At 29.0% G+C, this 13,526-nt stretch overlaps 2 protein-coding genes and 1 non-coding gene across 3 annotated transcripts in view; all 3 read left to right on the top strand.

Moving 5' to 3' along the window:
* LOC117911658 overlaps positions 1 to 10,196 on the top strand; it is a 36,380-nt gene extending 26,184 nt beyond the window's left edge. Inside the window, exon 14 of the mRNA XM_034826063.1 lies at positions 9,860 to 10,196. Within this exon, the coding sequence (XP_034681954.1) occupies positions 9,860 to 10,017 (158 nt within the window). The 3' untranslated portion in view covers positions 10,018 to 10,196. The remainder of the gene's footprint in view (positions 1 to 9,859) is intronic.
* Positions 507 to 578, top strand: TRNAC-GCA. The gene has a single exon. It is a non-coding gene; the product is annotated as a tRNA-Cys (tRNA).
* A 2,042-nt stretch (positions 10,197 to 12,238) lies between the features above and the next one.
* LOC117911657 (ubiquitin carboxyl-terminal hydrolase 12-like) lies at positions 12,239 to 13,277 on the top strand. The gene is made up of 4 exons (XM_034826062.1): positions 12,239 to 12,257; positions 12,485 to 12,614; positions 12,694 to 12,863; positions 12,949 to 13,277. The coding sequence occupies exons 1-4, from the start codon at positions 12,239 to 12,241 to the stop codon at positions 13,275 to 13,277; spliced, it is 648 nt and encodes a 215-aa protein (XP_034681953.1).
* The last annotated feature ends 249 nt before the right edge of the window (positions 13,278 to 13,526 follow it).

Raw genomic sequence — 13,526 nt, 5'->3', positions numbered from 1 at the left:
AATCATGATTATAAAATAGTACTAAAGATATATTTTTGGTGATGATAATTTTCATCATAAAAAATAGGTATTTTCTATCAAAATTGAATTATTTTTGTTACAATAATATCTCTTTAGTGATGAAATGACAATATCTAAAGACAAAAGTTTGTTATTTTTTATGAAGATTTCTTGCATCATAAAATGTGATCATTCAGTGATACTTCAAATTTTGCATACAATTGCTTAACTTTCTATGATAAAACAAGAGATTTGTATATCATGACAATTAGTAATTAATTTTTGTCTATAAACCTTATGATGAAAATTTTTCATCATAATACAGTAATCATAACAAATTGTTATTTATTTATAATGAACACTTTCATGGTAAAAATTTAGGATCATTGGATCAACTTGATTTCTTCTGGTTGTAAAGTAAAAAATGTTGGTTGCATCCTTATTGAGACCACATAGTTTTGAAATAAGAGTTAAGGTTATAAATATCTATTTGTTCAAGCCATCAAGGGTCCATAGCTCAGTGGTAGAGCATTTGACTGCAGATCAAGAGGTCACCGGTTCGAACCCGATTGGGCCCTCTTTATTTTGTTTTTTGTTTTTGTTTTTTTTTTCTTTCTTTTTCTAGATTGTGGATTATATATGAATTTCAATGAATATTTTCCTACTTATGAAGAATTAAATACGTACAATGTTGCTGGCAATAAAGCAAACATCTTTTATTTGTTTTATGAGAAATCAAATACAATGTTAGTGGCAATCAAACAAACATATATTATTGGAGAATCAAACAAGGGTCAATCTTAGAGACATGGGTGACCATAAATCTCTGTTATAAATAAAATGTTAAAACCTAAATACATGATAACTTTGACCAAGAAAAACTAGAGATAAAGTTACCACGACTTTATAGTATTTCACGTTGTCGTCCTTTGAGATCAATTTTAATATGTTTATTTGTTCTTAGATTCAAAAGATTAATTATTTGCTAAAGGTGTGTGTGTGTATGTATATATATATATATAATTCAAAAAAATCGGAATAAGATATAGATGAAAATTTTCTAAATAAACCTATTTAAATTATAAAATAATTTTTAATTTTTAATTCAATTAATCAAGATTGGGGGTCCACAATCCAACTTCGAGTATAAACCTTTAGGCGAAACAAGGGTATGTAATTTAATAGTCTTAGGGTAATCAAAATGCATGGTCTAACGAGATTAACCTGAGTTCCACACCTCAGAGTTGATCTGTATTCTAATTTTTAATATTTTATTCCATTAAATTACCTAATAGATAAATAGACGTGGAATCTAGGTTTAGGTCTAAGGTTTTTAAGCTTTTACCACTCTGTGTAGATTTGTCATAAGGTAGATAACAATGATAAAACCTTTGATAACTAGAGATCAAGAATTACTAAGAATCCCTAGTATCAAGGAATCTACGATTGTATCATTTCCTAAGTCAAACTAACTTTAGAAGGCATTTTGATCTCAATTCTAGCGCCTTAACCTTTCATCCATTCCATTATTAATTCAATTTCACCCATTGTTTCCTTTTGGATCTAACCCTAGGTTTTCATGTTTCACCCCAAGATGACTTTTTAGCCTCTTATGGGTATGTCCTCATATAATAGGCCATAAAAGAATAAGAAAGAACCATTCTTGAATTCAAAGAAACTAAAAACAATAATTTATTCAATAATAAAAAGAAGAAAGAAAAAAAAAACAAGAAAACCTTCAAGGTTTTCTTCTCTCCCCCCAAGAATCGTTGAGCCATCTCTCATCCTCAAAAAATCAAGAACTCCCTAGAAAATCTAAATATCGAGTTTTTATAGTTTCCACCAAAAAACCTAACACGTGGCATGTTCCTATTGGCCACTTATTTTACAAATAATTACCTAAAATGACTAAAAAATAATAAAATCGTGATTTCTAGTCATATGCATGAGGCCCACTTAGGGTGGATGAATTGCCCAAGATGCAATTCCCGAAGTAGATGAGGCTAAATATCAATGTGGTGGTGTGTGAATTCGAAATTAGGGTCATTTCAAATTGGATTTCGAATTCCTAAGTTAAATTTCAAAATGATTTTGAATGTTCTTTCAACTCTGCATAGTTATCTTCAAGCAGTCATAACCTCTTTTTTCAACTCTGATTTGCATATCATTTGAAATGTTAATTTGTGACTTCCAGAGCTTCAAAATGATATATAGCTTGCCTAAAATGGACTTCGAAAAGTATTCCAAATTTTACTTCAAAGTCAAAGTACATGTTGCCACTAGATTTTGCATTCCAAATTTCTATTCAACTTGATGAATTTGCTTCATACCTCTTTATCCATGTTCTCTTACCTTTCCTCATAGACCATGAGTCTTGATTCGCCCATTTCCTTATTTAAACCCTTTCTTGATCTTTCAAAATCTAAAGTAATTCAACTTGCTCCTTTTTCTTTCCTTAAACCTTAGATAAATCTCCCAAAGGCAAGTTAAACTCATGGCTAAGGCCTTAGCAACAATTTTGATCAAGTCGGATGATTTGAGTGTCTTATGGTGTAAAAATCATATTGAATATGTGTCATTAGAGTACACATTTTGGCTTCAATCAATGGGCTAAAAAAATAGTAGATTTTTTCCATCAAAACCAAAGAAATTAAAAAAGAAGAGAAAAGTGGGGGCTATCTATGATTGAACCACAATAATCGCAAGCTACTACATTTTTTGTATCAAATTATCCTAAAATTTGAATTGAGTTCTAGATCTTCTCCCATGAGTTTCATAAGGCAAGCCATATATAGATTTGAAACTTAAGAAGTAAAGTATCCAAAGCCTTATTCAATTTATAAATCAAAGTTAAAATAAAGAAGAAATGACCAATTTGCACCAAGAATAATACTGCATTCGAGATGGACACTTGCAATTTGTAATAGATTAGTTCTAGCCAATTTGAAAACCCCATTACATCCATGAGTTGCTTGTCTTTTAGAGCTTCATGGGCCAAGATTTTGTCTATGTTTTTAGATGGAAATCAAACTAAAATATAGGTTTTAAATGGTAAAATGTTAGGTTGAAATTGTTGATTTTTTTCAAGGGTTGAAAAATTCATGATTTGAAGTCTTCCTTTAGACAATTTTAATAGAGTTTTTTTCTTGAATATCTCCATTGTGAATTGGTGTAATAAGTGGCAATTACTAGTTGGGCTTCGACAAATGACTGCTAATTTAGGGCAAATTAGAAACCTTTGCCATAGGATCACCAATTATCTTACTTCCTTATATTTTGTATGTGGGATCACCAATCATCTTGTTTCATTTTATTTTGTTTATGGGATCACCAATTATCTTGTTTCCTGTTATTTTTTATCTATTGCTATGTGTGTGTGTGTGTGTGTGCACGTGTGCGCGCATGCGCACTTACACAAGCACTTGGATACCTGATAATTAAAATAAGTATATCCTTGATTGAAATAGAGTTATCATAGATAATTTGATACTTATATTCCAATTAAGAATATCTACTAAACCATAATACAGTAAGATAAGGAAATTTTAAAAACAAGAGTTTCTTGAATTCTTTCAAAGCCAAGTTTCCTCATATAAAGTACTCTTAAAGTGTTTTATGAATTGTTTTTTTCCAAGAAATGCCTTTGTTTTTAAGAATTTAGTTTTCTTTTGGATTTTCAAATTTTTAAAAGGGACTTTCTTTATTACACTAGGTCTCTAATTTAGGTAAATAGATATTGTCTTAGAATTAATCAAATTTTCCCTAGTTGATAAATTTACTAACAAGGATGGCTACTTTCAAAAGCTCTTAAAATTTTAAAGATTAAGTAGGAGAAGGCCTTGGGAAGCCCATAACCTCCATTTTCAAGTGCATTTTTATTATTATTTTTTTCACTGGGCTAAAAAATGAATTTAAAGAAGGAATTAATGATAATAGACTATCATTTTGATTGAACTATACATGTTAATAATTGAAGTGGCTAAATCTTAAAATGAAACTTCTTTTAGTAACTATGATGTCAAGGGTAATGGTTAGGCATTTAACTTAGATATGGAAGTGAATTGCCTAAAGTGGTTGCACTTTCATAGTCTAAGTGATAAAATAAGAAAGTATGTTAATCATGTCTTATAAACTTTCTAGTTTAAGACAAGGAGATTAATTTGAAGAGAGTTTCTACCTAGTAATAAAAATCATGATCTACCTAAGTAAGCTCGATTCTTATAATACTAAGATACCTCACAAGCATGTAATGTAATAAATTTGATTCGTTATTTTACATCATACTGATTATTTTATCCTATTTGCATTATCTATGTTGATATTCACTTGTTTGAGAATTTAAGCTTATATCACTTGTATTGTACATGACTTAAGTGCATTAGGAGTTGCATAAAAGATTCATATCATAGTTTCCTTATAAAATGATAAGTTGTTCACGGATGGTTCTTGGACTTTAGCTATCCATTAAAAATCATACTGCACTACCTCCAAAGTACTAGGATTATTGGTCTTAGTCATTGAGATGAGTTTCCCATGGTATGCATACTAGTATATATGGTTGGTTATACATTGAACATGACCTATAGAGAGGCATGACTAAATGGTTATTAGGTTGACATGACTTCTTCAAGCTGCTATGTTGTATAGGTTCTTTAACTTAAGAGAATATTGCATTAGTGCTTGTTGACTTTGTCTTTATATGTGAGGTCCTAATGTAATGATATATTCCCTATGGATAAGGTGACTAGTGGTTTAAATAGGTAGTAATAGATATTCTCAATAGAATAACTATAACATATCACGGATTTAAGATACTACGCCACCTTAAGTAATCCTAAATATCTATGATCATTAAATCTACAATCATAGTAATTCCTTTCTTAGAATCTAACATCTATACTTGGTGGATAAGAGTATGTTGATTAATCATAATATAGGTGGATCTAAGACTAAAGAATGGGAGTGATATCTTAGAAGATTGATAGCTACTACCTTGACAAATCATGGACATCAATTTATAGAAAACTTGTGTGCAATAACTAGTAGGTCGGGACTTAAGTAATTAATTAATTAAATTTATCTCAATTTAATTAGTATACTAAAGTGCAATTAACTCTATTTAGTGGAATGATAAGTCAATTTTAGAATTACAATTTTGAGCAAGTCAACATTTTCCTACAAGTCCTAGTAATCCTCACTTAAGTTCATATTCTTGATGGAACTTATTATTAATGAAATTATATTTTAATTCAATCAATTATATTATGTGAATTAGGGAGCACTAAGTTGCATAAGGTTGCACTAGAGTGTAAAATAAATTGCATCATGGGTTTTATTTGGGTTATTTAATTCAATAGTGTCCACCTTATAGGTTAATTAATTAAATAGGACTCAATGGGCTAGATTAAATGACCTCAGTCAATGTCTTGGGCCCTAGTCAAAGCTCATCTCTAGTTTATATAAATCTTTTTAGGGTTTAGGGTTACACTAACTTTTACTCTTACACCTTTTGGAAAAAAAAAACTTAGTCTATGTCTTCCTTATGAGAGAAGACCACTCTTTTCTAAGTGCCAAGATTCAAGTTGGAGTGATAGGATGGAAGACACAAGGTCTTTGAGAGGATCACCAAATTGGAAAAATAAGATTTAGGAATATCCAAACCTAAGGGTATATGGTTTTTAAACCTTAAAGATTCAGTTTTTGAATTGTTATGACTCTCATTGTGTCAAACCTAAGATGTCCATATTGTTTGCATAAGAGAAGTAAGTATGATATCCCACGTTAGTTAGGCGAAGAAGTTCCTAGCATCATATATGTTGTAAGCTCCTATTAATCATATAGACTCATTTTAAAGCTATGAGGGCCATTGGGCCTATAGATATAATATCTACATAGAAGGGAACTATTACATGAAGTGATCTACTAAAGAGTATGAGGGTATGTTGCATTTAGACTTGAAGATTACGTATAGGTGTTAGTCAGTATAAGACTTGTAGAAAGAAGCTTCAAAGCTAAGTAAAACTACGTACAATTTTTTTCATATTTAGTTGTGGTCGATAGATTCATGGTTTTTTACATCTACAAAGATTAAGGAAATATTTGTAAATGGTTTTCCACCCATATTAGATATTTTGTATGCAATTGAATATATTTTAGATTATTAAGACATAAATTCACACAAAGCTAATCTAAACTATATAACTAAATCATAGTAATCACAAAGAATGATACTAAAATAATTTCATAAATTTGACATAAGCCTAAAAGTTCTTAAGTTAAGAGATTCCATTTGAATGTAAAAATTATAAATATTCACTTCCCTCTAGGTAGTTTCTTGATCAAGAATATGAATTTATATAATAAAATATTGTAATAAAGAATACAAATTCAAAGGCTATATACAACAACAAAGTATTGAATACACATAATTGTACATTTGAAGGTTCATTGAATTTCTCAGGTCAATGTTAGTTGATTCAATGTTAATGATTAAAAATATTAATTAAGTTTTTCATTACAGGAATATTTTTAAACTTCTATTACACAGTGCAAGATACTATCAGGTATCTCTATTATACAATGTTAGCATGATGACATGGTGTAACCTATCAATGAAATCATGACATATGTATGCCTTTTAGTCCAATGTTTAAAAGTAAAAAATTAATTGAAATTTATATTAAAGGATAACTTAAAAAAATAAATATTCCTAAATTCCAATCATTTCTCTTTAGCTTTTTTTTTTTTCTTTTGGTTTCTTATTTTTACAATTTTCTTATAAGGTAAATCCTTTTAAAAATATCCTTGTTGATAAACACTAATTAGACAAGTTTGTAGTGTTTTTGAAGTTGATTTCTTATAGCAGAAGTTTTTATCAAATTCATCTTCATTTTGCCTTCTATATATTCATATTTCTTGTTATATAATTTTGATTATTGATCACTTTCAACTATTGGATTGTATTTTATTTAAAAAAAAAAAACTTGGAGACATTATCTTTATTAGAGAAGAATTGTTGGAAGCTTAGTTTAGCTATTTTAAAATTATTTTTGTATTATTATAATTAAAAACTTTAAAGTGGTAGTGTATAGTAGGTATTGGCAGCCAATAATTAAGAATGATAGTTTCGTGGGTTAAACAAGTTATCTACCCGACTATGGCTATATTTGTTAATTGGGTCCATTTTTAATTGCTAAAATTTATTGGACTAATTTGAAACTTGAATAATTATTTTGGATTCTACATATTTTTGGATATTTACATTTGTGCAATTTTTGTTTTTGCATGGACCCATTCTGCAATCTTGTTAGCTTAGTACGAATTTATGACACGTGGAGCTTGTTATAAGTTTATTTGGGTATATATTTTATTTTCCACTTTTATTTGGTTGTATTCTTTTTAGTTCTTGTAAATATTCGTTTATATATATTATTGAGTGTGTACAAAATTGAACATCGAACAAATTAGAAATTTTGTTTAAATGAGAGGAAGAATTCAATAAATGTGTTTTGATAAAACAATAATTTTAAAATATTATTTTTAATAAAAGAAAGTTTTTTTATTTATAAAAATTCAGAAAAATGCATTTAGAAAAATCCAAAAGAATTGTTTTTAATAGAATTCGAAAAATTGTTTTTAACAACATTGTCCAAAAATTTCTTTGTTTGATTTCCAAAACTATTTTTTTTAAAATGGATTATTTTTCCTTAATTAAAATGGGATTAAAAGTGTTTTTTTAGAAATAGAGGATTTAAATCTTTGTTTTTCTTTTTAATTAAAATTTCTTTTGCAAATAAAGTTATGTCGTTTTAAATAATTTGTAAAAATCAATTTTTTTAACTGAAAATGAATCAAAATACTTTTGTAAATAAAATTGTAAAAATTCATTATTTTCTAAAAAAAGCAAGTAAAATATTTTTTGTTGCCAAATTAAAATTTTGTAATAATTTTTTTTTGATACAATAAGTACAAATAACTTTTTTTGAAAATTAAATACAAATGAAATTGAATCAAATCATTAATTGAAAATAAATTGAAACTTCTTTTTTGTAAATAAATAAATTAAAATCATTAATTCGAAATCATTCTTTATAAAATCATTTGAAATTTCTTGAAAACTATTTTTTTTTTTTTTTAGTTCAATAAATCATTTTGCATAATTCCTCATCATTTATTTTGTATACTCTTGTAATTAGATTTCATCATTATTTTGTATATATTAATTTTCACCATGACTTGTACATTGATTATTTTTCTTGGTATCTATAATTAGTTAATTAACTGTCACAATTCCCTCAATTCGTTTAATAGAGGTTGTACGTATACAGGCTTAGAGGGGTGCTACGACTCATCACCGTACCTTCCCAATAAGTAACCTGACCCCCGGACCCAGACTCGGTTTTTCACAGACCTATTTTTTTTTTTTTCTTCAGGAGTCACACTTAGGGTTTTTATTTTTTATTTTGTTTTTCCCTTAAAAAATAAAACAAAAATAAGTGACGACTTCAAGTCTTTTCAAAAAAATCTAATTTTCATCAAATAAAATAAAAAGTGAGTCACATCATCGAGTGGGAACGCACGTGAAATTGCAGGGTCCACAAACTGATATTTGTTCTCTTAAAGATGTTCTTTATTTCACTTTGTTTTTAAAAACTGAAAGTAAAGAATCACGATATGTTTTTTAATCATAAGGGCAAATAAACTAAATTATTCATAATAGAGTTTATGAAATCAAATAAGATTTCTTTTACTTTATCTGTGAATATATTATTATGCTTTGATGATATGCTAAAAATAAAATAAAAAAAGTTAAAGTGTAATAAGGATAATCCTATAAAGTTAAAAAAAAAAGAATAAAAATATTATTTAAGGAAATAACAACCATAACTAATCATTTAAGTAAAAAAATCATTGCTAGTTCATGACTTGAAAAAAATAATAATATTATATTAAGAGGTAAAAAGTAGAAAAATAAACATATGGAACTTAATTTTAACAAGCATGTTTCAAAAAAAAACAAAAAAACAAAATAGGAAAATTTGGATATGTGGACAAAGTAATAAAGAAATGAAATTTCAATAAAATCTTTTTTTAAAAAAGAAATACTTATGCGAATAAGAAAAGATGTAATTGAGATTGAAAGAATAAAAAATAAAAATTTAAGAGAGAGACCAAAATGGGGAAAAGAATTAAAATTAAAATTGTTTATGTGTGCAAGCTCCATAACATTGGTAGATGATATTTTCTTTTCTTTGTCAATTTTTCCACTTTCTCTAGCTTTTAGCTAAAGAACACCATAACTTCATTAGGAAGAAAGAGATATAATAATTAAATACAAAAGTAAAAACCAAGTTTGAAATATTCGGATATATGGCCGATATATCTTTGATATATCCAATATTTATAGACCTCGATACTAAATTTGAAAAGATATATTCATCAATCGATATTTCTTGATATTTTATCTATATTTCAATATTTTTTTTCGTGTTTCAACCGATATTTTTGGATATTTTATCTATATTTCACCATTTTTTATATTTTTGGATTATTAAATGATTTAATTTTAATTATTTTATTTTTACATTTGATTTAATTTATTATATAAAAATATCATTTTCTGTTTTTTTTATATAATCTATATATTTATTAAATGTAAAAAATAAGAATATTAAAAAAATTATACATGTATTATTATTTATTTGATATCATTGAATACATTTAAATTAAAATGGACCATAATTTTAATATTAAATATATTTCAAAATTAGACATGTTGTCATAATATTATTGTAAAATAAATATAATGCAACTTAATAAATGTACACTTATAATTTTATATTTGTCTGTCTATTTGCAGCTAAGGTTTGGTTCCGTGACACAATCGAAAATTGGGGTTTTCATAATATGGTATCTCTAAGTGATCTCAATGACAAATCCAAATACTTCTTATTAAATGATAGTTTGATAGTCGAAGCCAAGATTTCGCTCATGATGCATTCGAAGAATATCTCATGATGCATTCAAAGATCTCAAATTGCAAAAGTATGATGTCCTTATTCTAAAATACATTATGTTTATACCAAGGTATGTATCGCATTATAGAGAAGCGGAGAGATATTACCCTGCTTTAACTCATGGCATGGTTTGCCTTGTTTGGTTTAAGTTGAAATTATATTTCACTTCTATTTTGCCAATTTCAATCTGTTAAAGTAAATCTTTGATTCTAAGCAAGGGACAATTCAATTTGGCTCTAGGACACAGTATGTATAAGGATGGCAATGGGGGAAGGGTTGGGGGGTTTCGAGTACCTATCCCTAATGAGATGAATTTGAAGTTTAAATAAACGGGTTAGGGGTGGGTTTGAGATTTTTTTAAAACTTTACACAGATTCAAGCATTATCTTGTCTTGTCTCACCCCACCCCGTCCTGATTATATATAAAATTAATTTAATTTAATTTTTATTTTCTTATAATATTAATAATAATAAATATTTTCAATAAAATAAATTATAATATTTTAATTATTCATTTTAATGTAATTTAAAATTTTTAATTTTTTTTTTCAAAAAAACATTAAACATGGGAGCGAGATGGGTATGGGAATTTCCTATACTCACCCCCACCCCACCTATTTAAATTTTTAAATGGATAGGGATGATAATTATTTTAAATAATCAGGGTAGAGTTGGGATGGGGTGACCCGCCTAAACCCATCCTATTCTCATCCCTAAATATGTATCTTTCAATTTAACACTTAATTACTCTTAATTTTTATATGGAAAAAATCTTCAATGAATTAGATTTATTATGAAAGGAAAAATCTTTAGTGACTAAGCGCTACTTCAATAATGATCATTCATTCATTTTGGAAAGAAAAACTTTGAATCATTTTAGCAATGACATGTATTAGAGTTTCTGAAGAGTTTATAAATATCAACTAAAATCATTGTAAATGCTCACCTACTTCCAAAGATATCGGAAAAAACTATGTTTTTATTGAGAAGCATGGAAGGAAATCAAATTTGAATTCCCAACAATGGATACTTTGTAATCCAGTAGAATCAAAAGCTCTATTAATTTACACATTTATAAATAGGTTTTATACAGCATAATTAGGTTTTATCAATCATGTGTACATTTATAAATAAGATAGTTTATTATACTATATTACAAGTGATGAAAACATGAGTCCTTATATCCATACCCCCCTGAATCCCCCATTCTACACATGGCTATTCACCGTGCATACTTCTCAATGCAAAGAATGAAAATTTTGAATCAGGTGAATTTGAAGCTTGTGGCCACAAATGGTGGGTTTGCTAAGAATATGGTTTTCTTAACTCCTGCTTCAAAGCATTTGCTCATCCGGTATCATTACATTCGCAGGAGAATAACGGAATTAAGAAAATCAATGAGAATGATTACTTAACCATGTTTGTGTTTAATCACATCCCCGATAAGTACTTAACCATGGTTAATGTTACCCACTCAAGTCGAACTCTTTAACTTTTAAGTAATCTTGCATCAACAGTTGGTTGAATGCAAGCAAATGAAATAAACAAATCTAAAAAATATTACCAAACTTAACTGCTAGCTGAAGACATAACTCCCTTCAGCATGCATTAAGAAGTGAGTCGCAACAGAGAATACAATATGAAAGATGGGCGGAGTAAGCTAAGACGGGAAAGAGGTGTTGTGTTTGGCTTGCTGAAAATACTTGTGAAAAGAAATGCTAAAAGAAATTATTTTTGTATATTGAGAACATGAAAAAATGGTAAAAGAAAAAAAATATATACTATGGAAAAAAGGTGTGGAAGAATTATTGAGCATGCAAAATTTTTCCTGTCTTTGGTTTTTTTCCCCTCAAATTAATTTTCTGAAACTAAAAAGTGAAAAGCTAATTTATTGTGCATGCAACCCTAATTAATAATGGGGACTGTTCCATTTAACGAAGTGGACTGATGGAATTCCATGGGAACCTAAGGCACAATAGCCCATGATGAAGGTACAAAACTTTGATTGGAATGTTGTATCAAATGAACCAACTGACATGATACAATGGATATGGTTACTTAGCCACAACCAAACCAAACTTTACCCAGCAGTAAAACACCCACACACCTGCAGCCAAACAACCACAACCGTTGGTCTCTTCACTGTACCCTTTAAACTACCTCTCCCTTCATTAACAAATCTTTATCTTTTACAACCTTTCGGATCAGAGAGGTTTCTAGCCATGGAGGAGGAATCACCTGGTCAGTTTTGTTTCTTCATCCTCTCAACGTCTTCACACACGTACACATTTACATGTGTGTGTGTGTGTATTCTCAAAGCTAATATACAGTGTTCAATTACTAATGGCAGAGAAGATCTTGAAATCAATCCGTATCACATTTCAACATTAGTTTTTACAAGCCATTACTTTACCATGCAGAAGATCTTGAAACTAATACGATGTTTACATGCTTGGAATATTTTGCAGAAGTTTCAAGAACATTAAGATCGATCCAACCCGCCCATTACTTATTCAGGGTAGACTCTGTTTCTGTGCTTCTAAACACATGCATTAAAAAATATAATTCAGGGGATTTTGAAGCGGGTGGCTACAAATGGTGAGTTTCTTTTGAATCCTCTTTTCCACTTTTCTTATTACTGTTTTTGCTCAAAATTAAAATACTTCTACATTTTCAGGAGATTGTGTCTGTACCCAAATGGGAATGAAAAAAGTGTCGGGGAAGGTCACATCTCCCTCTACTTAGAAATATCAGAAATCGAAAAACTTCCTGTTGGGTGGGAGGTTACTGTCAACTTCAAATTGTTTGTGTTTAATCATATACATGAAAAGTACTTGACCGTCCAAGGTAGAGTTTTTCTTAGCTAATACACCTCTTTTACAGTTCTATGGTCAAGATAGCATGTACTAATAGAATGCACTGATCCACTTAGATGCTGATGGGAAGGTAAGGCACTTCAATGTGATGAAGACTCGATGTGGTTTCACTCAGTTTCTTTCACTGGATGTTCTCAAGGATCCTTGTAATGGATACTTGATGGATGATTCTTGCATTTTCGGAGCAGAAGTTTTTGTTATCAAATATAGTGGCAAAGGGGAGTGTCTTTCCATGATAAAGGATCCTGTTGATGGTACTTTCACTTGGACGATTGAGAATTTCTCCACACTGAATGAGGAAGTCCTATACTCTGAAATATTCACTGTTAAAGAATTCCAATGGCATGTGTTAATGCATTTCCCTCTCATTTCTCTTCTTTCTTGATTGCAGTGAAGTGGATTAAATTCTAAATGTGAGCTGTTTGTTTATTTCTTGCTCATGTAAATGAATCAGGAAGTTGATGCTCTACCCCAAAGGACATTATAAGGAAAAGAACAAAAGCCTGTCCCTCTTTCTAGAAACACTTCATCATCAAGGGAAATTGTTTACTGAATTCGAGTTGGTGATAAAGGATCAATGCGATGGTGGACATTTAAAACCATCCCATGTTAAATCAAATGGTACATTGCATAG

Source organism: Vitis riparia, chromosome 3 (genome assembly GCF_004353265.1).
Source record: "Vitis riparia cultivar Riparia Gloire de Montpellier isolate 1030 chromosome 3, EGFV_Vit.rip_1.0, whole genome shotgun sequence".
NCBI classification, from domain to species: Eukaryota; Viridiplantae; Streptophyta; class Magnoliopsida; order Vitales; family Vitaceae; genus Vitis; species Vitis riparia.
This window is presented reverse-complemented; position numbering and strand designations above follow the sequence as displayed.